The sequence below is a fragment of the Carassius gibelio genome, chromosome B20 (assembly GCF_023724105.1).
Source record: "Carassius gibelio isolate Cgi1373 ecotype wild population from Czech Republic chromosome B20, carGib1.2-hapl.c, whole genome shotgun sequence".
Classification (NCBI taxonomy): Eukaryota; Metazoa; Chordata; class Actinopteri; order Cypriniformes; family Cyprinidae; genus Carassius; species Carassius gibelio.
In genome coordinates, this window is record NC_068415.1 from 24,319,080 (window position 1) to 24,342,230 (window position 23,151).

At 37.8% G+C, this 23,151-nt stretch overlaps 1 protein-coding gene and 1 pseudogene across 1 annotated transcript; one reads left to right on the forward strand and one right to left on the reverse strand.

Annotated features, from left to right (window-relative positions):
• The window catches only part of LOC127983832 (uncharacterized), a 329,002-nt pseudogene that overhangs the window by 281,311 nt on the left and 24,540 nt on the right, over positions 1 to 23,151 (reverse strand).
• LOC127983819 (uncharacterized) lies at positions 12,309 to 17,580 on the forward strand. Its single transcript, XM_052586169.1, has 2 exons — positions 12,309 to 15,394; positions 16,656 to 17,580. The coding sequence occupies exons 1-2, from the start codon at positions 12,618 to 12,620 to the stop codon at positions 16,762 to 16,764; spliced, it is 2,886 nt and encodes a 961-aa protein (XP_052442129.1). The 5' UTR covers positions 12,309 to 12,617; the 3' UTR covers positions 16,765 to 17,580.

Here is a 23,151-nt window from a genome sequence, read left to right on the forward strand (position 1 = left end):
GAAAACGTTACACAATTTCCTGCAGTTCCCTCACGCGACGAATTGAAATAATTATTAACAGAAATTATAATCTATCAGCAATAGATTAATAATGAACAATTTTTAAATTCATCTGATTCATTAACCTCCACAGATTTAGATCATCTGTAATTGAATAATCACCTCAGAAACCTCCCAGTATCACCTGAAAGGACCAGCGAGCCATTATTGAATCCAGAATAACTGACAGCTCATTAGTTATGCAACATCACAGCGATCTCATTGGTCAGCTTTTATGTTTGTTTATTGTTTAAATACCTCATAATCAAATCGATAATAACAACATGAAGTAAATTTCACACTTGGTTTATTCACCAGCATCTACAGCTGCCACTCGAAAACACTAAAATTAATGTAAAATATCCTTTAAATATAGTGCAAAATCTTTTCATTTTACAGAAAAATATATATTTTTCCAGAAATTATTAGGACAAAACACTTTAACTGTAAAAATGATCAAATAACTGCCCACCATGGTTACAAAAATAAATAATAAAAATGTACATTTTTAATTAAGTTAAAATAAATAAATAAAACAGAAAAACTATTGTTTTACAGGTGTTTCCTGAATTATTAAAAAACACAAATCTCTAACAGTTGACATGAAACAGCATGCATGAACCAATACAACTACACAGTTAGTGTCTTTGAATAAATCAACAAGCATCATAACATCAACAGTTCCTCTTCTTCTGCTAAATTGAAGCACAGTGTCTAGTCTTCAGCACAACACTAACCTCACAAACTTACAGAAACGCTTTACATCCCAACAGAACAATAACACTAACAGATCTCAGCATCTTCACTTATTACAAACCAGTTTGCCCTTTTTCTATCATATAAAAGATAAATAACAGGGTTAAGATGTTGATGTTTTACTAAAAATAATCAAGTTTGATGTCACCATCATGGTGGTCAGTGTTTGCTTTATTTGAGCTCCTGACCCTTGTTTTGAGACGGGGGTGGCTGCAGTCTGGAGTAATGGCTGTGGTGAAAGGAGTTTTACTGTGTTGGCCAATCAGTGGTGAATATACATTTATGTAATTTCCTTTAGGCAAGAAAAGGTGGTGGTGATAAGACTTGGTGTAATTATTCATACGTTTATCTATGCTTTATATACTACAAATATGTATATTGTGATAGTTTGATACTGTACGAGCATAATTTCATCATAGTTTATTGTTGTTGCCAGACATATGTACAGTAAGACAAAACAATGATGCATATGCATCGGTGAAGCCCTCAGAGTTGATAGTTTATATCATTGTCCTTTTTGTGCAATACAGTACAGAACACATCATGTAATTATAATAATTATTACCACCTCTGCTATTACAACTGTACTAAGATCAATTCACAATCTATGAAGATGATTAGACAAAAAAACAAAACAAAAAAAACTCTAATTTAGAGTTTGTTTCTACTTCTCTGCTAGGTTTCCAACTAATGCAGAGTATATTCAAGCTGCCAACACACTGGTTGTGAGGAACCCTTTCCAGAGAAATATAGAAAGTAATGACTGTGTAAGTTGCATTGTTCTTAATCTGTTGATTTATCTCTATCAACATAATCACACACAATACTGTAGTAACAATATATTGTAGTCTTTATTTGCTGGAAAATAACAATCAGTCAAATTTAAAGCAGAACGTGCACCACTTGCAGGTTTGTGTCAAAAGTCAGCTAGTGTAGCAGATGTAAGCACACTGCCAAATGCATCGTTTATTTTTGCACTGTTAATCAATTTGACATTTTCACTTAGTGCAGGTCAATGTAAGGAAGATAGTACATACATTTAGATCTTTTTTGTATATACTCCACTTTTTCACTGCCTGATTATCATCTTAATGTTTATGCAGTTCAATGTTTATTTTTTATTTGTATTTTCTTATATCTAAAGCACCTTGTTCAATAAGAATTTAGATGTTTCGCATATCTGTCTTAGCTGTCATTATCTGTCAAGGTCTAAGCATTATCTGTTTCTGTTCCTCTTTTAGTTACAAAATGACTGTCTCACTGAAGAGTCAGCAGGAACAATTGTATTATAATATAATGGAGAAAGGGTCTGCCTCTCAGACACTTGCGCATCCGCTAGTGACAACACTTGCAGTCTTTTTTTTTTTTTTTTTTTTACATTTTATTATACTTATTGGATACTTGTTTGAATCTCTCTTTTTTTTCTTGTGTAGGTATGGTTGACTGGAAGTCTGTCAGTCCAGAGTGGAGCTGGAGCTCAGCAGGTGTGTGATGTATCTACAAAAACACCACTGCATACTGTGGTCCTGGAAAGAAGTGGTTCTTCACAGCTCTCTTTTCAGACAAAGAGTTTTCTGGATTCTGTTCTATGGACTCCTACTACAGAATGAATGAATGAGTGGTGTTATATATATATATATATATATATATATTTTTTTTTTTTTTTTTTTTTTTTACTTTAAATGGCAACTCAAACTGAAAGCTAAATAAACGTTTTAATGAATAAAGCTGTGTCTGTTTGCTTAATTGGTTAATGTCACTTAACATTAACAAGGTTACTAAACTCTTGACTAATTTAAAATTTTTACAATTTAGTGTTTTTTTAAACTAATTTTTTTTTCTCTATCAGACCAAACCTAGTTTTCTAGGGTAACACTTTACAATTTGTTGACACTGATGTATTAAGTAAGGAATAATTGACTCCGGGCCGTTGAATTATTAGAAAAATGATGCACATCTGAGGTGGTGATGCGGCCACGACTTAAAGCTGGTAATGGAGGCTTGAGCCGTTGATAGCATTCTAATGCAGTTATTAATGAAGTAATTAGAAAGAGAGAGAGAGAGAGAGAGAGAGCTTGTGTGAATTGGGCTACCTCGTGCGTCTCTAAACAGTGCTGTCTCCTCGCTAGTGAGAAATGTGATGTGTAGTCTTTAAGATGCTATACTATACAGGCTAACTGATAAAATCAATTAACACAATCAACACAAATTAACCATAGTTTTGGTACACTAACCATAGTTTTACCATGGTATTTGTATTAAAACTGTGGTTACACAAATCAGTCCACCAAAGAAACATGGCTACTACACTACACAATACTATAATAATGATGGTTAATTAATAACTGGTTAAAGGGAAGTGTTATTAAAATTAGTAGTTCAGTAAGTTGCATAAAGCATCAAATCCTGCATGCTTTCTGAACAGAATAATAAACACATTTTAATATCCACTAGAGGGCCACTGAACACCAGCCAGCCTCCTTTATTCCAGTGAGATCCATCTGCTCATGTAAACACGTCAACGGGACAATCTCTGTGTTGTTTCTGCAGTTTTTATTAATTATTTTATTAAACAGTGTAGTTATCACAATATACTATTTGAAATTGCTATAGTTACTCCACTATTTAAGATTGCTAAAGGTGATGGGGTGTAGTTTACTGTAGTTAATACTGTACCATGCACTGCCCACATTCAGTTTACACACAGCAAACTGACACTCGAATTCAATCTGATGCAGTAACATACAAAAAAAAAAAAAAAATCTAAATTTTGTACCTCTGTATTTGCATTATGGCATATTTGTATTGCTTAATATATATTTTTGTTTATCTCCAAGTCTTAATACTGTGTTGCATCTCAAGCAGCTTCAGTTTACTTGAACAGAGAATTCAGAGCTAGGAATGTTATTGTTCTAAGAACGTTCTGGGAGTTTTCAGCGGCAAGTTTTATTTTAGTTCCCAGAAATATTCTGCTAAAAGGTAGAGTATGATAACATTCTTTAAAAACATTCTAATAATGTTTATTGATAACATTATTAGAACATTACCCCCTAACATTCTAATTAAGATGTAAGTGGGAAACTTTCCATTGGACATTGGAATTTTAGTTAAAAGGAAGGTAACAGTAAAATCCTTAGTGTTAAAATAACGCTGCTCTGAGCTTATATGGTCCCACTCTAAAAGCGTGTTAGAGTAACACTGAAGCAGTGTTAAAGTTAATGAGATAATTATGTGATTAATTAAGTGCTGATTGAGCATTAGTGATGAACAGCTGCTGTTAACAAACAGAATTACTGAAGAAAAGAGAGACAAGAACTACAACTGACTTCAGACTCAGCCTTAGATGAAATCAACTGAAATAAAAGACATTACATTTCTCAAGATCTCAGCAGAAGATAATTAAACAACATCACCAGCTTCATGCATTACTAACTAGTTTTTACATTACTAACTAGACTTTTTTTGTCATGTGTCTAAAAATTTCTTATTAAGAATTAACCGAAGTTTATATGTTAATGTTTATTTAAAAGAATAACATTTGAAGTCACCATTATGGAGATAAGCATTTGCTTTAGTTGGGCTCTTTACCCTAGACTTTTTTTTACTTTAATTCTACTCTGGTTACTGTAAATGTGTTTATTTAAACACATTTGTTATGGTTTTTGTGATTTTTTTTACTGCTCTTTTCAAAAATAATAGAAAAATATTCAGACTTGTTTGTCACCATTGCTGAGGTTTACATGCTGATTTTTCATGTCTATGAGTCTATCCCAGACTTGAAACTTCTTTATAATCCTTAGTTCTAAAAGTGTTTTTTTAGATAAAAGATTTAATGTCTTTTATTTCAGTTGATTTCATCTAAAGCTGAGTTCTGCCTGCACGATTTCAGCCCAGTTTTTGGCTCACCAACAGGTTTTGAGAAATAGCAGGCAAATGCCTGAAATCACATTGTTGCTCGTTGATGCGAGCGACATTTACTCAGTGTCAGTGAGCAAAGATGTGATCTGAGAGAATCACCGATCAGTTGCCAATGCTCGTGATATATTTGGCATGCTAAATATCTGGACCTGTCAGCGATTAAAAATCATGCTGTGTGAAAAGTGTTCTGACTGAAAACTACATTGGCGATGACCGACAGCCAATGAGAGAGCAAGATACAGAGCAGCGGGGAGTTAGCGAAAGTAAAAACCCAACCTTTGCCCACTTCATTAAAGTCCAAAAATAACATTCACTTCACTTATTATAAACCAGATTGACATTATTTTTGTCGTTCAATTACAAAAGGTTTAAATGTAGATGCTGGTTTAAAAGTAATTGTTTGGTTTGATGTCACCATTATGGTGATCAGTGTTAGCTTTAGTTGACACTTGACTTGTCAATGATTTTCTTTAGCTGCTGTAACAATGTTTGTTATGGCAGAAACAGTAAGATAATATGTGATTAAATGATGCTGGTTGTTTGCAGATAATTAAGATATCGCCACAGAGAAGTCTAATCTATGGTATTATATGCACATAGTTTACTTTAACAATTTCTTGATTTAACATACCGAAAACAAGCAGACTTTCAATCAGATCGTTAAAAGAAGAATTGAATAAATAAAGACTTGCTTGTCACACAAACATCAATAATCAGTGTATGAATCTCAACAATCATTACATACTTCATGCTGCAGTGTATTCTGGCTGCATCATGCAAAACTCATCCACAGCTCCCAGAATGCATTGCTGCATGAAGCATGTCACCATTGTTGAGATTCATTCACTGATTCTTGATGTCTCTGTGAGTGTAAGTATTCTGAATTCCAAAGTGATTTAAGTTGTACAGATGTAAATACAGATTATCTGACTAAATTATCTTATGCTTTAGAAATATATTTCCTATAGTCACTAATATGAAATTAATAGCATTGATTAGACTTTGCTGAGATCAGATCACTACATGAGAAGTAGCCAATATTACCCGATCACACCTTTTGCTCGCTGTCTGTCATAACAAAGTTATGATAAATACTAACACTAAAATGTGTGTGTGTTAAACTACCTAACTACTGATCTCCATGATGGTGACATCAAACCAAACTATTATTTTGAATAAACCATCAACATTGAAACCTCTGTTAATCTCAATCAGACCTTTTGTAAATATGTCATAAATAAAATCAATATGGTTTATAAGTGAAGCTGGTAATGCTGTTTTTGGTGTTATTTACGCTGGAGCTTGGCATAAAAAAAAGGTTGGGTTTTTGCTTTCAACCATAATGTGACTTCTGAGCAATGTAAGTACACATCTAGTGTGATGTGAATCTTTATTAGAATGTTAGAGAATAATGTTCTAACAATGTCAATACACATTTTTAGAATGTGTTTAGAGAATGTTATCCTACCTTTTAGCAGAACATTCTGGGAACTAAAACAAAACATGCCGCTGAAAACACTCCTAGAACATTAAACATTTCTAGATGGGAAAGTTAACGCTTGGGCCACATTCCTTGTTTGATTCAAGTCAATGATAAAAATATTAAATGTTACACAAACATATCTGCTCACATTTGTTTTAATTTCACAGCTGTTGTTGAGTGAGGAATCATGTATATCCAGCTTCACTAAATTCTCTTTTGTTCTGCTTTTAAAGAACCTAAAGAAAATAAAATCCCATTCCTGGACCCAGTCCAAAGACTGTTGTATTTTTTACTCTGCTGTAAGCTCATGCACATCAATCAGAAACTTAACACAATCTGAGACCAGAAAGATTGGTCAAATATAACTTTATCAAGTCAACAATAGTATCATGGGACGACGATGCTAATGAGGACATATCCACTGGTAAAATGTGACAGGAACTTCAATAATTTAATCTTGTGATGTTTGTGATGAATGCACATGACAAAATATGGCCACAAACATTTTCCAAATTTTGTCTTTATCAAATAATCGGTTTCTCTGGGAAAATGTTCCAGGAGAAGGAAAATGAGCGTGTAGTGAAATTATTTTATTGTGCACCCACTCAATTGTTTTCAGATGTTTAATAGCATTTGCACATTTTATTTCAGTTCAGGTTTTGAACTGTTGTGTTTAGGCTCCTTAGTAACATGAAAGATATGATATGAATCTCCCCATGAAGTTACACATAGACTTACTTGAGAACAATGACCTAAGACTGCATGCAATTTTGATGGATTTATTTATTATTTTATTTTATTTTTCAAATGTTGAAAAGGAAGAGTGAAGGGGACACTATCCAACTATAATCAACAGCAGAACTCAGAAAACCTAATCTTGTGTCAGTGTTTTTTGTGTAGCAGTTATTTGAAAGCAACACCTCACTGTTCAACTGATATTAACTGGCACAACATGACCTTTCACAAGACTGCAATTATGCAGTTCAGCAGTCGTTAATATTTGTAAATCCAAGTTTTTTTTATTTTGATTTACATTACATTGTACATTTACTGTACATGACATTTATAACACTATACTTTGAGTTCTATCACCTTTGAATCAAATTACAGATAAAATGTTATCAAACATTTTTTCAACTTAATTTTGATTTAAAATTCAACATTCTAGGAACATTAATTTGTAACATTCCAAAAGCATATACATTTCTGATTTCCTTAATATTAGTAGAATGTTATTTAAAGGTTAGTATGATGTTCCTGAAACATTCTTTCAATCAATCAAACACCTGCTGTGAACAAACACTGGAAAACACAAACTACAACTTTCTTCAGCCACAGCTGAAGATAAAAGACATTAAATCTCTCAAGATCTGATTAAACAACTCCACAAACAGCATTTCCAGCTTCAATTATTACTACCAAGATTGAGTATTTCTGTCAGACATTTTGTTATAACTTTAGTTGGGCTCTTGACCTTTGACTTTTATTGAGCTGCTACTTTTACAGGTATTTTCAGAAAAAAATTGCTGTATTGATAAAACAGATCAACATGTGTGCTTTAATAAGAGACAAAGAAGTGCATTGTAGTGGTTTAAATAACCATTATGAAAACATACTATATTGTTGTTGTACTTCAAATGCTAAACGTTGATGTTTGGGAGTTCATAAATACAATCACTATTAAAACTTTAAAACATTTTTTGCATCATTAATACACTCACAGACATAAACATTTGGCCTATGAAACACAACAATGGTGATATACTCCATACCAGCATACAAAACACATTCATGGCGTGCATTGCTGCAATTAAATTTTATTAATTTTATTTTATTTTTCACAGAAAATTACCCGGAACATTTGTACCAGGAACGTTTTTCCCCAGACCTGTTGCTTTCTGCGATTCCACCGCGGTGTAAAGTACCGGGAAGATTAGGCAAATAGACTGGTGACGTAGGTCTGCATGTATTTCTCAATACAAAGTAAGCTGATTTTGGATGTGCATCCTCTGTAGTTCAGACTTTGCACATCTGACTTGGGAATGTGATGTCTGCGATGACTTAATTCTGCAAACAGCAGCAGACTTGATAACATCTTTCAGCTTTCCTTTGCTATTGCAGTTTTGTTCGCTATATATTTACAATAAAATGAAACAGGGTATCCAACATCACAGCCTCTTGTCATTTTTATTTAAACATAATATAAAGTCCCTGCTTGCGAGGTAGTACTTTTTCAAAGTTCCAGAACTTTCAGGGCGGGACTTAACATCCTGATTGGTTGAGTTCACGCAGCATTGTGATTTCAACCACCATTTATTCGGATCATTTTCAAAACATTATGGTTATTGTGTCTTGAAATATAATTTTAAAAGTATTTCAGATGAGAATGTAGTCACTTAAAACTGAAATATGTGGTTTATTTATAAAGACAGCGCCTATTTAAAAATGTGTTTGGCCGATCTCAGAGACAGTGAGCTCCGTCATCATGTATCCGCCTAGTGCACTCTCAACTCAGATAGATCTTCTGATGTGTGCCGCTGGCTCTGATGTCTCTTTAGTGGTTAAACATAAAATATAATTCGATTTGGGTAAATCTAACAGGTAATCTTTGATCTATATTCAATTTATCTATATGTTAAAATTAAAATAAAAAGGCAAATTGATATAATATTCCATTTCATTGTGATGACTGTATATATACACATTTCCATGAGGTAAGTACATTCCTGTGTGACTATATCAACGTTGATCCAATTTGCAAAATCAACCATGAAGTTGATTCAACCATGGTACCTGACGTGGTTTCAACGTTGAAATGCCGGCTGGGTAATTTTAAGCTGCACAAAGTCAACATGTTGGTATTTCTTGCTCGGAATCTGCCATAAAATCTCTCTCTCTCTCTTTTTTGCTTATGGCCTGTTGAGGCTTTGTTTGTTTGCTTGCTTGTTTGTTTAAAAAGGTCCTAACTGGCACTATTTATGTCTGGGCCTAATGTTTAATATTTGTTGAAGTGCAATTTTGTTTTATTTTCAGTTCAGTTTTATTTATTGTTTTTGGTTGTTCATTTATTGTGGATATTTAAAATGTTTTCCGTTTTCAGTGTTAAATATTCTTTAGAAATAAAAGTTAATTGATCTTTGAAAATATATCATTATATTAGTTGAAACTGGTCTTAGAACAACAATATTATCGTTAATCACGAAAATTCTTGGACAATTTATCATCCAGCTAAATTTGTTATCGTGATAAATCAAATAAAATGTAACCTAACATAAACATTGCATTTTTTCAGCCGAAATTATTAACAAGCTCACATCAAATTTAATATTAGCCTTTCTTTACTTTTTCTTTTTTCTTTTTTAATTTGTCTATAGATGTGCATGTATAAAAAAGTAGTTGAATCCTGTATTTTTCTTTTACAAAAAAAAAAAAATAATAATAATAAGGGTTTGTAAATATTGAAGATCTGGAAAGGTTTTTACGGGTTTTTATATCATTATAGCTTGATATACATTGTACATATGTCTACACTTTCCTTACTTAAACCTCAGCCCCAAACTCTTCATAACACCCATATTACCCCAGATTAGCCTGATTGGCTACCAATTCAATATAAAATAGATATAACCATTTTAGTCATTACATTTACAAGATTACAAGATTTGCATTGTAGACCTTCCCTCTATTTCAGAATGAGTGTCTCCAAACATATTATCAATGTCTTTATGATTGTCAAATAAAAAAGAATAATAATAATAAATGTTCATTTCAAAGTCTAAACCAGAAACTAAGGGAGGTTTAGCATTTGCTGTTTGGGCACCTAGATTTTGGAACAACATCCCTTGGAGTTTTAAGGAACTTTTAAAAACCCTTTTGTATAAATTGGTCTTTACTTAACCCTTAAACAGGCAAGAGTGGAAAATGATATTTTCATGTCATTTTTTACATCATCTGAGCTTAAGTAAAACATATCCCAAATAACTTTTGAAATATTTGATATATTTTGGATTTTATGAGTTGTGACTCCCAGTTCACGTTGCCTGATTAGGGTATAAAAAAGGACCAAGTCATTAATCTGTTAACTTTTACTGGCCTACTTGCCACTGCATGCTTAAAACAATTATATCCTATACTTTACCTGATGTAATGTTGATAAATTATATATATATATCATTCAAAAGCTTACAAACTCAAGATTCAGCCTGTGAAAAACATTTTGAAATCATTACCATAAAAATGGTACTCTTTGCTTAGTTATATTTTTCTCTAGATTTCTCTGTGAGTTTTACTTCTATCTCAAAATAACCACCAAATATGAAATCATGAGACTCATGATTTCCCTTTCATTGAGACCTTTCCAATGATATGTTTGTTGCCAAGATTATAAAAAGTTTTGGTTCTAGAAGACCGTAATGCATTATGTTTTATGACACTTGACCCTGCCCACTAAGGTGGAGGTGACCGCCATTAGATTTTAAAGTACCATTTCCATGACAAAGCAATGTCCGATACCAAAATGGTTTTCACAGGATGAATGGGCTTAATTGGGGTTCATTTATTTTACCAAGCTCCTCATTTTTTGAAGTTACTTTTTTTTTACTTTTACTTTTACTTTTTTTTTTTTAACAAGACCAAACTTATGTCTATATTCCAAAATATTCTTAAATTACAACCATTTAAATTTAGTGTAATGTTACATATATTCTCAAAATACTCAATATTCTCTTTTTTATACCCTAAACAGGCAACATGACTCAGGAGTCACATACATTTCAAAACGTGCTAAATAACAACATAAACAACATATGACTAAATGTTTTTCTTCAGCACCCTAAGACAATGTTCAGAATTAATGTTAGCAGTAATATATTTTTTTTTCCAAAAGAAAAGTAAGTTCAATATATAATTAACTACCTGAAAATTGGAATGTTCTCCACAACTGGCAGCCATGTTGGATTTAGATCAGTCTGACTAATATACCACTGAAAACTTGAAGCAAATCATGTGACCAGCATACTTGAGACAAACCAGGCATTGATAAATGATAAAAGGATTTAATTAAAAAATTGTTCTTAGGCCCCAAAAAAAGACAATAAAAACTATGTGACTCGTGGGTAACGTTGCCTGATTTAGGGTTAATATCATTATATTATATTTTGGGTTTTTGTGCGTGTGTGTGTTGTTGTTTGTTTGTTTGTTTGACTATACGAATGAGTGTATGGTTATGTGTTAACATCATCCTTTGATAAGATTTCCCCTTTGCTTTGTTTTGCTTTATTCTGTGAAGGACTATGTGACAAATTTTCTGGAATACTGCTAAATTACTTTATTTCTTGTAATAACAAAAATTATCAACCCCACTCACACCACCGTTGCTTCATCTGGTCCATGGCACAGACATGCGCGTAATTTGCAGGGGGGTTACGGGGGTCATGACCCCCCCAAAAATCAGATCCAACTAATATAACCCCCTCAATATCATAACATCATTCAGATTAAAATAATATGAAATATTCAGAATGTAATTTCATTTGCCAGCAAGAAAGATAGTATCATATTTTAAATAATCTGTAATGTAAATTAGCATGTTACCTTTTACACAAGAAAAAATATTCATATGCCGCGAGTTTAACCCCCCCAATGGTAGACCCAAAGTTACACCCTTGGGCACAGATATAGCAGACTTATTTTTGTACAGTGTCTTTACATTTAATAAACAATACAGACTAATTTGAGTTTTGAACTTTATTGCTGTTATCAGTGTCTGCTGGATCATTCTGTTTAAATCCTTGCCATTGCCAGCAGATTGCATACATTACTGGTCCAGGGTGATTTCAGTCAGAAGTAAACAACTTGAAATGCTCCAGCTCCAAGCCATTCTGAACTTAATTTAATCTGTACTACTGCTGTTTGTTAAAAGCATAGAAACTACATTGAAACAGTGACTTAAACTTTTTTTTATGAATATGGTAACCACTTTAGAAAAAACTACTGAAGTCACTTCACATTTTTACAATAAATTTTGATTATAACACTCACATACTGATAATTCATCCAGAATTCACCAGGAGTAGGCTACGAGGTAATCTTATTAGCAAGATGAGCTTATGGTCTTAAATAAAGCGCATGTGCTTTATTCCTGTAGCGTTACCATATGTTCATGTGGGAAAGACTGGAAGCTTCAGTCCTGTTTCTCAATCTTGGGCTCTCTATGGCATACAAAACATCAACTGGTCAGTGGTAAATCGAAAACGGTCAAAGAAAAAGAGTAGGATAGGAACTGTGGGACTCTGACAGTTAAGGATTTTAAGGACAATTGGTAAGGTGCGCAAACAAAAACCAAGTTGAGGATTTCTGACACAACACTTTTAAACCTGCAGTCGATAAAACTGATAAAAAGGAATAGGTTATTCCCATCAACATGGGCTGCTCTCCCTCTAGAGGTCAACTTTTCAGTAAAAAAACTACACTGTCTGCATCACCAGAAAACAAGAATGCAGAACTGCTTTCTGATGGGGCACAACTTGTAATCAAAGCAGAGATAAGCTCAGCTACAGAAGGACTAACACCAACTGAGGTACAAGAAAATGAAAAATATGTGCAAGGTAAGAGATCCACAGTAGTTGATGTAGTTTTTGATTCCACTGTGACAGTCAAAGACGATGCTACTGAGCAGATGCTAGATGTGTTCCGCACTCAGGATGGACAAAGTGCACAAGAGGGTCTCTTAGAAAACCAGAGAGAAGGAACTGAGAAAATAAGGACAAAAGTTAACCAAGGAAAGCGGAGGAAGCAAAGGAAACACAGACTGAGAAAAAATTCCTACATGCAGTCAAAGGCAGAGTTCATACTGAAAGCCCACCAGGCAGCCTATGCGTACCTGAATCCCAGCATATCAAAATATGAATCTCTTTTAGGGCTCTTGAGCCAGGCTGCTCAGACCCATCTCTCTGTACAGACCACAGCAGTATCACTAGTCTTGCACTATGAAGAGATCAACCAGGCTTTGGAGGAAATGGCCTCTGAGGGTGAGCAGCTACTGAGGGAACACGGACACAACATGACATGGCCCGCTTCACTTAAAGACTATCCACCTACAACAACCAAACCCAGCAATGAACTAAACCTCTCCCAGCTTCCTTCTGAACTGCTGCAGCATATGCTTCTTCACTCCACAGCTAAAATGATCTCTGTAGGAGACTCTGTGAAGTGCCTGAGTGACTCAGCCTTACAGGAACTATCTGAGTACTATGGGTCTCTGTCTCAGACATTAGGAGAGAAGTTGCTTGCTAAGCATGCGGCTGAGGAGCGCTTGAAGCAGGTCTTGTCCCATGTGGAAGCTGCTGCTCTGAGGAAACCATGTCCAGAAGATTCTGCTCTTCACAGTGAGGACAGTGGCATAGGTGCAGACAATGAGTCTCAGAATGGCTCGGAGCGTCTCCGTCAAAACAGAGGAAGCTCTGGGTCTGGAGAAAACACTGGAATAATATCTGTCTTTACCACCAGTTGCTCTCCTGACCAGCCGTTCTTTAACACCAACCAGGAGGTTACAGACAATGATGATGATGATGAGGAGGTTGACGATGAGGAGGAGGATGCAGAACTTGAGAATGAAGTCAGTGGTAGGTTGACCGACCAGACGAGGGGAACAATGTGTGTGTCTTCTGAGCCAGAATCCACCCATCCTCCAGTTCAGGGTAGTCTTCAAAAGCAAGACCAGGTCAAGACCAGAAAAATCAGACGTCCCAAAACTGCAGACAATACTTTTCAGGTGAAACTTAAGTACCGGCATTTAAGGGGACCAAAGCGTTCACAATCCGCTGAGTGTCTGTGTAGCAAAGCAGAAGGATCAGATCCAAATCAGCAACAAGAAAACCCAAGGAACAAGCAAACCCCTCACTGGAGAAGAAAAAATAACTTGTCAGAAGAAAGTGTACATGGGGGTCATGTTTGGACAAAGATTAGAAGAAGTGCATCAGGAGGACAGTGCACAGCGTGGTACTATGGGCTCCAATATGGCAGCAAAGGGCCTTTCAGGGCAATGCCACCAAGCTCTCCTCCAAAGTTTACTCCAGAACCACCTGGGCGAAATGCTGTCAAGAGGCTTATTAATACTTTTAGCCAAGGGGTGGAGGACAGTTCAAGACAAAGTCCTTTAGACCAAAAACCAACAAGAGTCAGGGCCAGCAAGAAAAGCACTCTCCCACTGCTACAGAACAGCAGAGGAGCACTTACCACCAGCAGGAATATCAAGAGTAGCATCCATCCGCTTCAGCCCAGACCTGAGCAACTGGACATAGACAGCCTCCCACCTCCACCCCCAGAGATGCTTATGGACAACTCATTTGAGAGCAGTTTAGGGTTGCCCACTGAAGAGAGAGCTCACAATGTGCAGTGCAGAGGACAAAGACTCTGTACTTCAACGCAAAAACTGACTGTGCTCTCCAACCAGACAAGTACGCAGCAAGGCTCCATGAGCTTCTCAACGACTCGGCCTGTGAAGCAATATGCTTTGCCGGGTTCATGCATTGAACAGAAATACAAAAAAGTGATTGAGGTGAATTCTGAAAGAGATTCAGCACACACCCTTGACCAGAATTGTCACAAAGCTGTTCATCTGCCTGTGGAATCTTCTGCAAGAACATCCCCAGCTAATGCAGGTTTGCATGGTTCCACGCCTTATCAAGAATGTGAAAACCACAATGAGGGTGAGACTGCAAGTATTCAAGCAAAAGGTTTTCACCCAACAACTCCACCTTTCTCGAGGGCACAGCTTCCAACCTCATGTCTCACTGTGCACCACACAGTGCCAAGTCCTCCATCCACAACCAGCCCCCCTAGTGGGAAGTGGACTCCATCCACAACATCTGCCACCTCAAGTATACGCAGATCTGCAATGGCTGAAGAAAACAACATTCCTGTTTCTGGGTCACAATCATTTTTTGAAGCTCGGGCTGTGTTCTGTCAGGAGAACAAATTCCACCCTCACACATGGACACATTCATGTACGTCTACTTTACCTCGGCCATGGGGAGAACCTGCCAGAGGTAGACTGCCAACTACTTGTCTTCAACCTTCTCTTATGGGACACAGTCCATCGGGTAAAAGGTCATCCCAAAGGGAGCAGCCACTGTCATTGCCTAATGCCAAAAAACAACAGGGCCAGGACGATGATGTCAGACCATTGACCAGTGAGGGGTAAGTATCTGTCACATGTGATACAATACATAGCAAATGTATGGCATGATATAGATCTGAATAGTTCAAGGATTGAGTGCAGCAGGTGGCCTACAAAACAGATGCAACAGATGCACCTGATACAAAAATAGTGGATGATGACCGAGCCTGTAAATTAAATCATTTAAAATCTGAACCACCTTCATCCACCCATCACCATTTACAATGTTAAGAATCCAGTGTTTCCCACACATAGACTTTTCTATAGAATTTATGTGTTTCTGTGAACATAAACTAGTCATTTTTAATATAAATTCTGTTTGAATGAGTTGTGTTTGTGCTGCCAACCTCACACCTGTAAAACATATTTTATATTATAATGTACATTTATCATATTGCCTGGAAACTGTAAACAGTGTAGAGTAACTGCAGTTAGCCAACTGTATTTCTTGCTAGAAGGAATGTATATTCCAACTACTAATGTTTGCCAATATAACTATTTACTGAACATTGTGACCCGTCATGAAAGCACGATGACTCTTTGTAGAACTGATAATGTCTTTGTCTGTCAACCTCAATCTTTCAAAGGTTTCTGAGAAAAAAGAAAAATTATGTGTAACTGCATGTAAACCATCAAACTTTTAATATTTCAACTTCATATGAAAGTGATGTTAATCAAGGGGAATAACCTGCAGAAAGCCAGAAGAACTGAAGGAATCTGTTATGACTGGAATTGTCATAATCACAGGTTACAATGACACCATGTCAACAGCAACAACAATAAGAGGCTCTCTGAGATGACAAGAAAAATAAAGATGGGGAAGTTTTAATGAAAGGAGAATTGCTCACGTATTTATTTCATAGCACAAGTCTTATATGACAGAAAATGTCTGAAATGAGGGTTTGTGAGTCTGGAGAACTCTTTTCATGTTAATCACATCAGCAGTGTTAATCTGAGAGAGGCTCAACTCAATCCCTGTAGATTAGCACCAGTGCACCTGTCTGGAGCCCTGAGCTGAGAGATCTACTGACTCACCTGTCCTGATGGCCTACATTAAGAGCAGATACAGTAACTAGCACTAGCTGTCAGCCCCTAATAAAGTATACTGTAAAGCTTAAAGTATTCAACTAACCTTCAAGTTTCAAAGCCGTTTAGACATTTTGTAGACAGACAAGGCTTTGACAGATCAGTGTCACTGTTTCTAAAAGTTTTCTAACACCATTTGGTTTTTGATTCCTTTCTTGAGTTTTCCTACTATGTTTGTTTTGTGTGTTTTCACAGGACAATCACAGTGTCTATGAGAGCAGGCGACAGCGGCACACACTCCGAGCCGTCCACTGCTGATCTGAACACACACAGTGGGTTTGTTGGAGAGGAGATTACAGATTAGCTGGATTAAGGCCTTTTCTCTCTCCTGAGAGCTCTAACATAGATATACATGGAAACATTTCCAGTAAATATAAACACCATTCGTTCTTCTGGTTTTGATACACAACAAAGGATTATTAGGTTCATCAAAAAGGAAAGTTATCTTTTTGTATCCTGTAATTGATTACTACTTGTTAAAAATACCTAATTGTGAATAATTAAAATATCATTCCACAACTGTCTTTTATTATGTCTTACACATAAATGCTTATTTTGTGGTCAAACCCCGGAGAAAAAAAAGTGCACTTCCACAATATACTTAATGTGCTCTATTTTCACACACTAATTTTGTAAAAATTATTTTTTTAGTCCTTTTTAAGTGTACTGTGCTATTTTGGGACACCATTAATATGAATTAAATGTGCTTTTAAAATATTACCTCTGTGTTTAAAAAAGTGTTTAGTTTCCACTTGAAGTACACTTGAAACCATATTTTTTTAATATACTCTAGTACTCTCAAATGTACAAGTTGTAACTAAATACTTTTCTTATTATTATTATTACTGAGAAAGTTTAGTACGTTAAAAGCACATTTTTATTCATATTTATTGTGACCAAAAATAGCACAGTTGAATTTTTTGTATATTAAGTTCAAAATTGGTGTGTGAAAATGAGCACTAAGTACATTATGGAAGTGCACTTTTTTCCTCCTTGGTAGTAATCACAGTGATTCAGCATTCATGTCATTAATGTGGAAGACGCCTGAACCCTTCAGATTTCAGCATGAACTGTTTAAAAATGTAATCTGATATTAAAAATAAAGAATGTTTCAAACACACACACACTTTTGCATTGTTTGATCTACCGTCATGAAAAAATAAAAATACAAAAATGTTTACTAGCTGCTGGTAAAAGATTTCAGAGGACCTCAGAAAATGAGTTATTAAAGGCGAAGCTAAAAATTATTTATAAATTTATATAAATTTAAACCTTTAAAGGCTATGCTTGTTTTTACAACACAAAAGGAGAATCTGAAGAATATTAACATAAATCTTTTCCTCAGAGCCACAAGTTTCAAACACCAAAAGTAGCCTACTGTAACAATCACCATAAAAGCATCATACCTTAATCACAATGCCATGTCCACGGATCTTCAGATGAGATCACTATACTGCTGAGGAAAACAAATGTCTCAGAGCAGCACAGTGTGGAGAGCTGACACTTAAAACTGAACTAGTCTGGAAACACATACCATAATGCACCTTTACAAACAATGACCATGGGAACTATACAGTCACCATGATACATGATGCACAGACTGATCGACTAGTCAACTATTCGACTTTAATGGTCTGCCATGACGCTTCATGCTTGATGTCAACTAGTCGCTGGTCCTATAGAGGGCGCAACAGGATAAGAAATCTTTGAAGGACTTCCTCATTTACGCCATTTCCAAACACTTAAAATGACAAATAAATGTATACTCTGAAAGGTCTTTATCTGTATCTGATTTAGAACAAGCAGAAATCTGTGAGAAATAAAATGATCCAAAGGCAAAATAACTGATAAAAATGAGCTGTTATAGAAGCAATAGCCATGTGGGCAGCACTGTGTCATATACCATAGCTGTGCACAAGGTGTTTTTCACAGCTCCAGACTTATTTGTCCATTAATGATGTCATCAGCGACTAGTCGACTTCGACTCGACTTTCATCACATTTAAAGTCGACTTAAAAAAATCTGAAGTCGTTCAACCCCTACATTGTAGAGGTGCTGATGAGCACAGTGTCAAACCTAGCATGAAGACAAGCTCTGAAGGACACTAGGAACCAAAGAGCGCCTCCTAATGGCCAGCAGTGAGAAACACTACTGTTTTGAGAAGGTTACTGTTGCAGACTACAAGAGCATACTGGGGCCTGAACTTTTGCACTCGATGGCATATAGCCCCCTCAGGCGACCGGTGATTGTACTGGATAAATACATAACCTGCAGAATTATCTATTTATTATTTGAAAATTACTTTATCCATATCTTTTTACTAATTAAAAAAAAAAAACATACTATTACCTGTATACATTAAGGTTTTTAATCAAGTAATGATTTAAAAAGAAACACTAAACTAGTGTGGAATAATGGTTAAGAGTAGGGATAAGAAAATTGCAAACTGTATTTGTTTATTGTATGTCTTGAGCAACGTAGTACAGAAGTGTTCCTCTCAAAAATATATCTAAATTATGGCCTATGCTCTCGATGTCAAATGCAGAAATGTTAATCCATGCGTTTATGACCTCAAGGTTAGACTATTGTAATGCTTTATTGGGTGGTTGTTCTGCACGCTTAGTAAACAAACTACAGCTAGTCCAAAATGCAGCAGCAAGAGTTCTTACTAGAACCAGGAAGTATGACCATATTAGCCCGGTCCTCTCAACACTGCACTGGCTCCCTATCAAACATTGTATAGATTTTAAAATATTGCTTATTACTTATAAAACCCTGAATGGTTTAGCACCTCAGTATTTGAATGAGCTCCTTTTACATTATACTCCTCTACGTTCGTTACGTTCTCAAAACTCAGGCAATTTGATAATACCTAGAATATCAAAATCAACTGCGGGCGGCAGGTCCTTTTCCTATTTGGCGCCTAAACTCTGGAATAACCTACCTAACATTGTTCGGGAGGCAGACACACTCTTGCAGTTTAAATCTAGATTAAAGACCCATCTCTTTAACCTGGCATACACATAAGATACTAATATGCTTTTAATATCCAAATCCGTTAAAAGATTTTTTAGGCTGCATTAATTAGGTAAACCGGAAGTTCAAGTTCAAGTTCAAGTTCAAGTCTGCTTTATTGTCAATTTCCACATGTACAGTACATACATACAGAGAATCGAAATTGCGTTACTCTCAGACCCCGGTGCATACAGATAACATTAACATTAAAGCCTAAAAAAAAATAACTAGATCAAATATAAAATGTAGATACAATTATACAATAAGGGAATTATAAAAAAAGACATAATAAAAATAAAAGTTAAAAATAAAGTTAAATAAAGCAGCGCAAGGTAAATGACAGATATAGTGCAAATCAATGAAGTGAACAACAGTGCAGTTAAAAGATTTTTTAGTGCAAAAAAATCACTTATTAAAAATATCTTAAGTCTGATTAAAGTGACAAGTGACCAAGAGCAGTTATTTAACTGACTGATGAGGTAGTTCCATGCCGAATGAGGTAGTGAGCGGTGAGTGAGCAGAACAATGCTGCACAAGTGACTCGTGCATGTCATCATATAATTAGTGGGGGGGGGGGTTCATAGTTCAGTGGTGCCTGGGGAAGAAGAGGGGAGGGGGGGCAGGTTCGGGAGGGAGTTCAGCTTCCTGACAGCCTGGTGGATGAATCTGTCCTTCAGTCTGCTGGTCCTGGCCTGGAGACTCCGCATTCTCCTCCCTGATGGTAGCAGGCTGAAGAAGCTGTGTGATGGGTGGGTGGGATCACCTGTGATGCAGAGGGCTTTGCGGGTGAGACGTGTTCCATAAATGTCCTGGAGGGAGGGTAGAGAGACACCAATGATCTTCTCAGCTGCTCTCACCATGTGTTGTAGAGTCTTTCGGCAGGACGCGTTGCAGGCGCCATACCACACAGTGATGCAGCTCGACAGGATGCTCTCGATGGTGCCTCTGTAGAATGTGTACATGATGGGGGTGGGGCTCTGGCTCTCCTCAGTTTGCGGAGGACGTAGAGACGCTGTTGTGATTTCTTGGCCAGTGCTGCGGTGTTTTCAGTCCAGGAGAGGTCCTCTGTGATGTGCACACCCAGGAACTTGGTGCTGCTCACTCTCTCCACAGTCGCACCGTTGATGGTCAGAGGAACGTGCTGAGTGTGTGCTCTCCTGAAGTCAACAACAATCTCCTTTGTCTTCTCCACGTTCAGAGAGAGATTGTTGTCACTGCACCACCCAGCCAGGCGGCTCACCTCGCTCCTGTAGTTTGTCCCATCTTTGTTGCTAATGAGACCCACCACCGTCGTGTCATCTGCAAACTTAATGAAGAGGTTGGAGCTGTGTGACGGTGTGCAGTCATGGGTCAGCAGAGTGAAGAGGAGGGGGCTCAGCACACATCCTTGGGGGGCCCCAGTGTTCAGTGTGATGGTGCTGGATGTGTTGCTGCCGACCCGTACTGCCTGAGGTCTTCCAGTCAGAAAGTCCAACAGCCAGTTGCACAGCGAAGTGTTGAGCCCCAGCTGACTCAGCTTGTAGATGAGCTGTTGAGGGATGATTGTGTTGAATGCTGAACTGAAGTCTATGAACAGCATTCTGACATAAGAGTCCTTTTTTTCCAGATGGGTGAGTGCTGAGTGGACGGCAGTGGAGATGGCATCATCGGTCGACCGGTTGGACCGATATGCAAACTGGAAGGGGTCCAGGGAGGGAGGGAGGGAGGGAGCGAGGGGGGGAGGGCAGACTAGATGTGGTGCATGACTAGCCGTTCAAAGCACTTCATGAGGATGGGGGTAAGTTCAACAGGACGGTAGTCATTGAAGCAGGATGGAGATGGCTTCTTCGGGACTGGGATGATAGTGGTAGTTTTAAAGCATGTGGGAACAACAGCCTGACTCAGTGAGATGTTAAAAATGTCTGTGAAGACATCAGTGAGTTCTGCTGCACAGTCTTTCAGTGCACGCCCAGGGATGTTGTCAGGACCCAGAGCTTTGCGGGCATTGATCCTGCTGAAGGATCTCCTCACGCTGTCTGGGGTCAGAGTCATCACCTGGTCGCCGGGAGGAGGTGGAGTCTTCTGTGCAGTGGTGCTGTTTTGTTGCTCAAAACGAGCGAAGAAGGTGTTCAGCTCGTTCAGCAGAGAGATGTTGTTGTCACAGGTCCGTGGTGGGGGCTTGTAGTCCGTAATGGTCTGTATCCCCTGCCACAGGCTCCTAGTGTCTCTGCTGTCGCTGAATTGGTGAGCTATCCTCCTGGAGTGCTGTCTCTTAGCCTCTCTGATGCCGCGGGACAGGTTGGCCCTAGCTGTACACAGGCCCACCTCATCTCCAGCTCTGAAGGCAGTGTTCCGTGTCTTCAGGAGTCTGTAGACCTCCCCCGTCATCCATGGCTTCTGGTTGGCCCGGACAGTGATAGTTTTTGTGATCGTTACATCATCAATACACTTATTGATGTAGGCAGTAACAGTCTCTGAGTACTCCTGGAGGTCAGTGGTGTTATTGCATGTGGCAGCCTGTTTAAACATGTCCCAGTCAGTTGTGTTGAAGCAGTCCTGAAGAATCTCTGATGATCCTTCTGACCACACTTTAATCTGTTTGTGAACTGGTTTGGCGACTTTAATGAGTGGTCTGTATGCAGGCATTAGCATAACAGTGATGTGGTCTGAGGCTCCGAGGTGGGGGAGGGGGAGGGCTTTGTAAGCTCCTCTCTGTGTGGTGTAAACAAAGTCCAAAATGTTATTACCTCGTGTTGGAAAGTTGATGTGCTGGTGTATTTTTGGAAACACACTCTTAAGGTCAGCATGGGTGAAATCCCCAGCTATGATGAGAAAAGCATCCGGGTGTGCTGTCTGCTGCTCACTGATGTGTTGGTACAGTTCATTAAGTGCGTCGTTCCTGTTGCTGGTGATGTTGAATGGGGGAATGTACACTGAAATGAGCAGTATAGCAGTATATTCCCTCAGCAGATAGAACGGCCGGCACTTAATAATCATAAACTCCACCAGGGTTGAGCAGTGTTTGCTGATCACAACAGTATCGCGGCACCACGCGTCATTGATGTAAACACAAAGCCCGCCGCCGCGGGTTTTTCCTCCCGCAACGAGAGCTCTGTCCGCTCGATAGCACGTCAGCTGGTCGAGCTGAATAGCGCCATCTGGAACGCTGTTGCTGAGCCATGTTTCCGTGAACACAAAAACACAACAGTCTCTTACAGTCCTCTGAGTTGAGCGTAGTAAACGAATGTAGTCCAGTTTATTGTCCAACGAGCATACGTTAGCCAGTACGATGGTTGGGACAGATGGCTTGTGTGGGTTAGCCGTTAGCCTAGCCCGGATACCTCCGCGCTTCCCCCTCTTCTGCTTCCTCTCACGCCGCTTGTGGCGCCTCCGCTGCGGGCGAGATGCAGTAGTGGGGGTCGATGATGGTGAAGGCCTCTGTAGCAGATCGAGATCCCGCAGCTGTTCCGCTTGCGCGGAGTTTAACTGTAAAAATGCGGTTCTGCCGACATCGAGCAGAAACTCGCGACTGTATTTGCGCTTACAGACGGGTAGACGCGACGACAACGTGCAAAAACACTGTGACTCACAAGATAAAAAACACGAAAACACCGTTCTGTCGGGACAGAGAGAAGCCGCTGCGTGTGGACGCGCCGCCATCTTGGATCAATAGTTAAAGGCAGTTCATCATTGAACT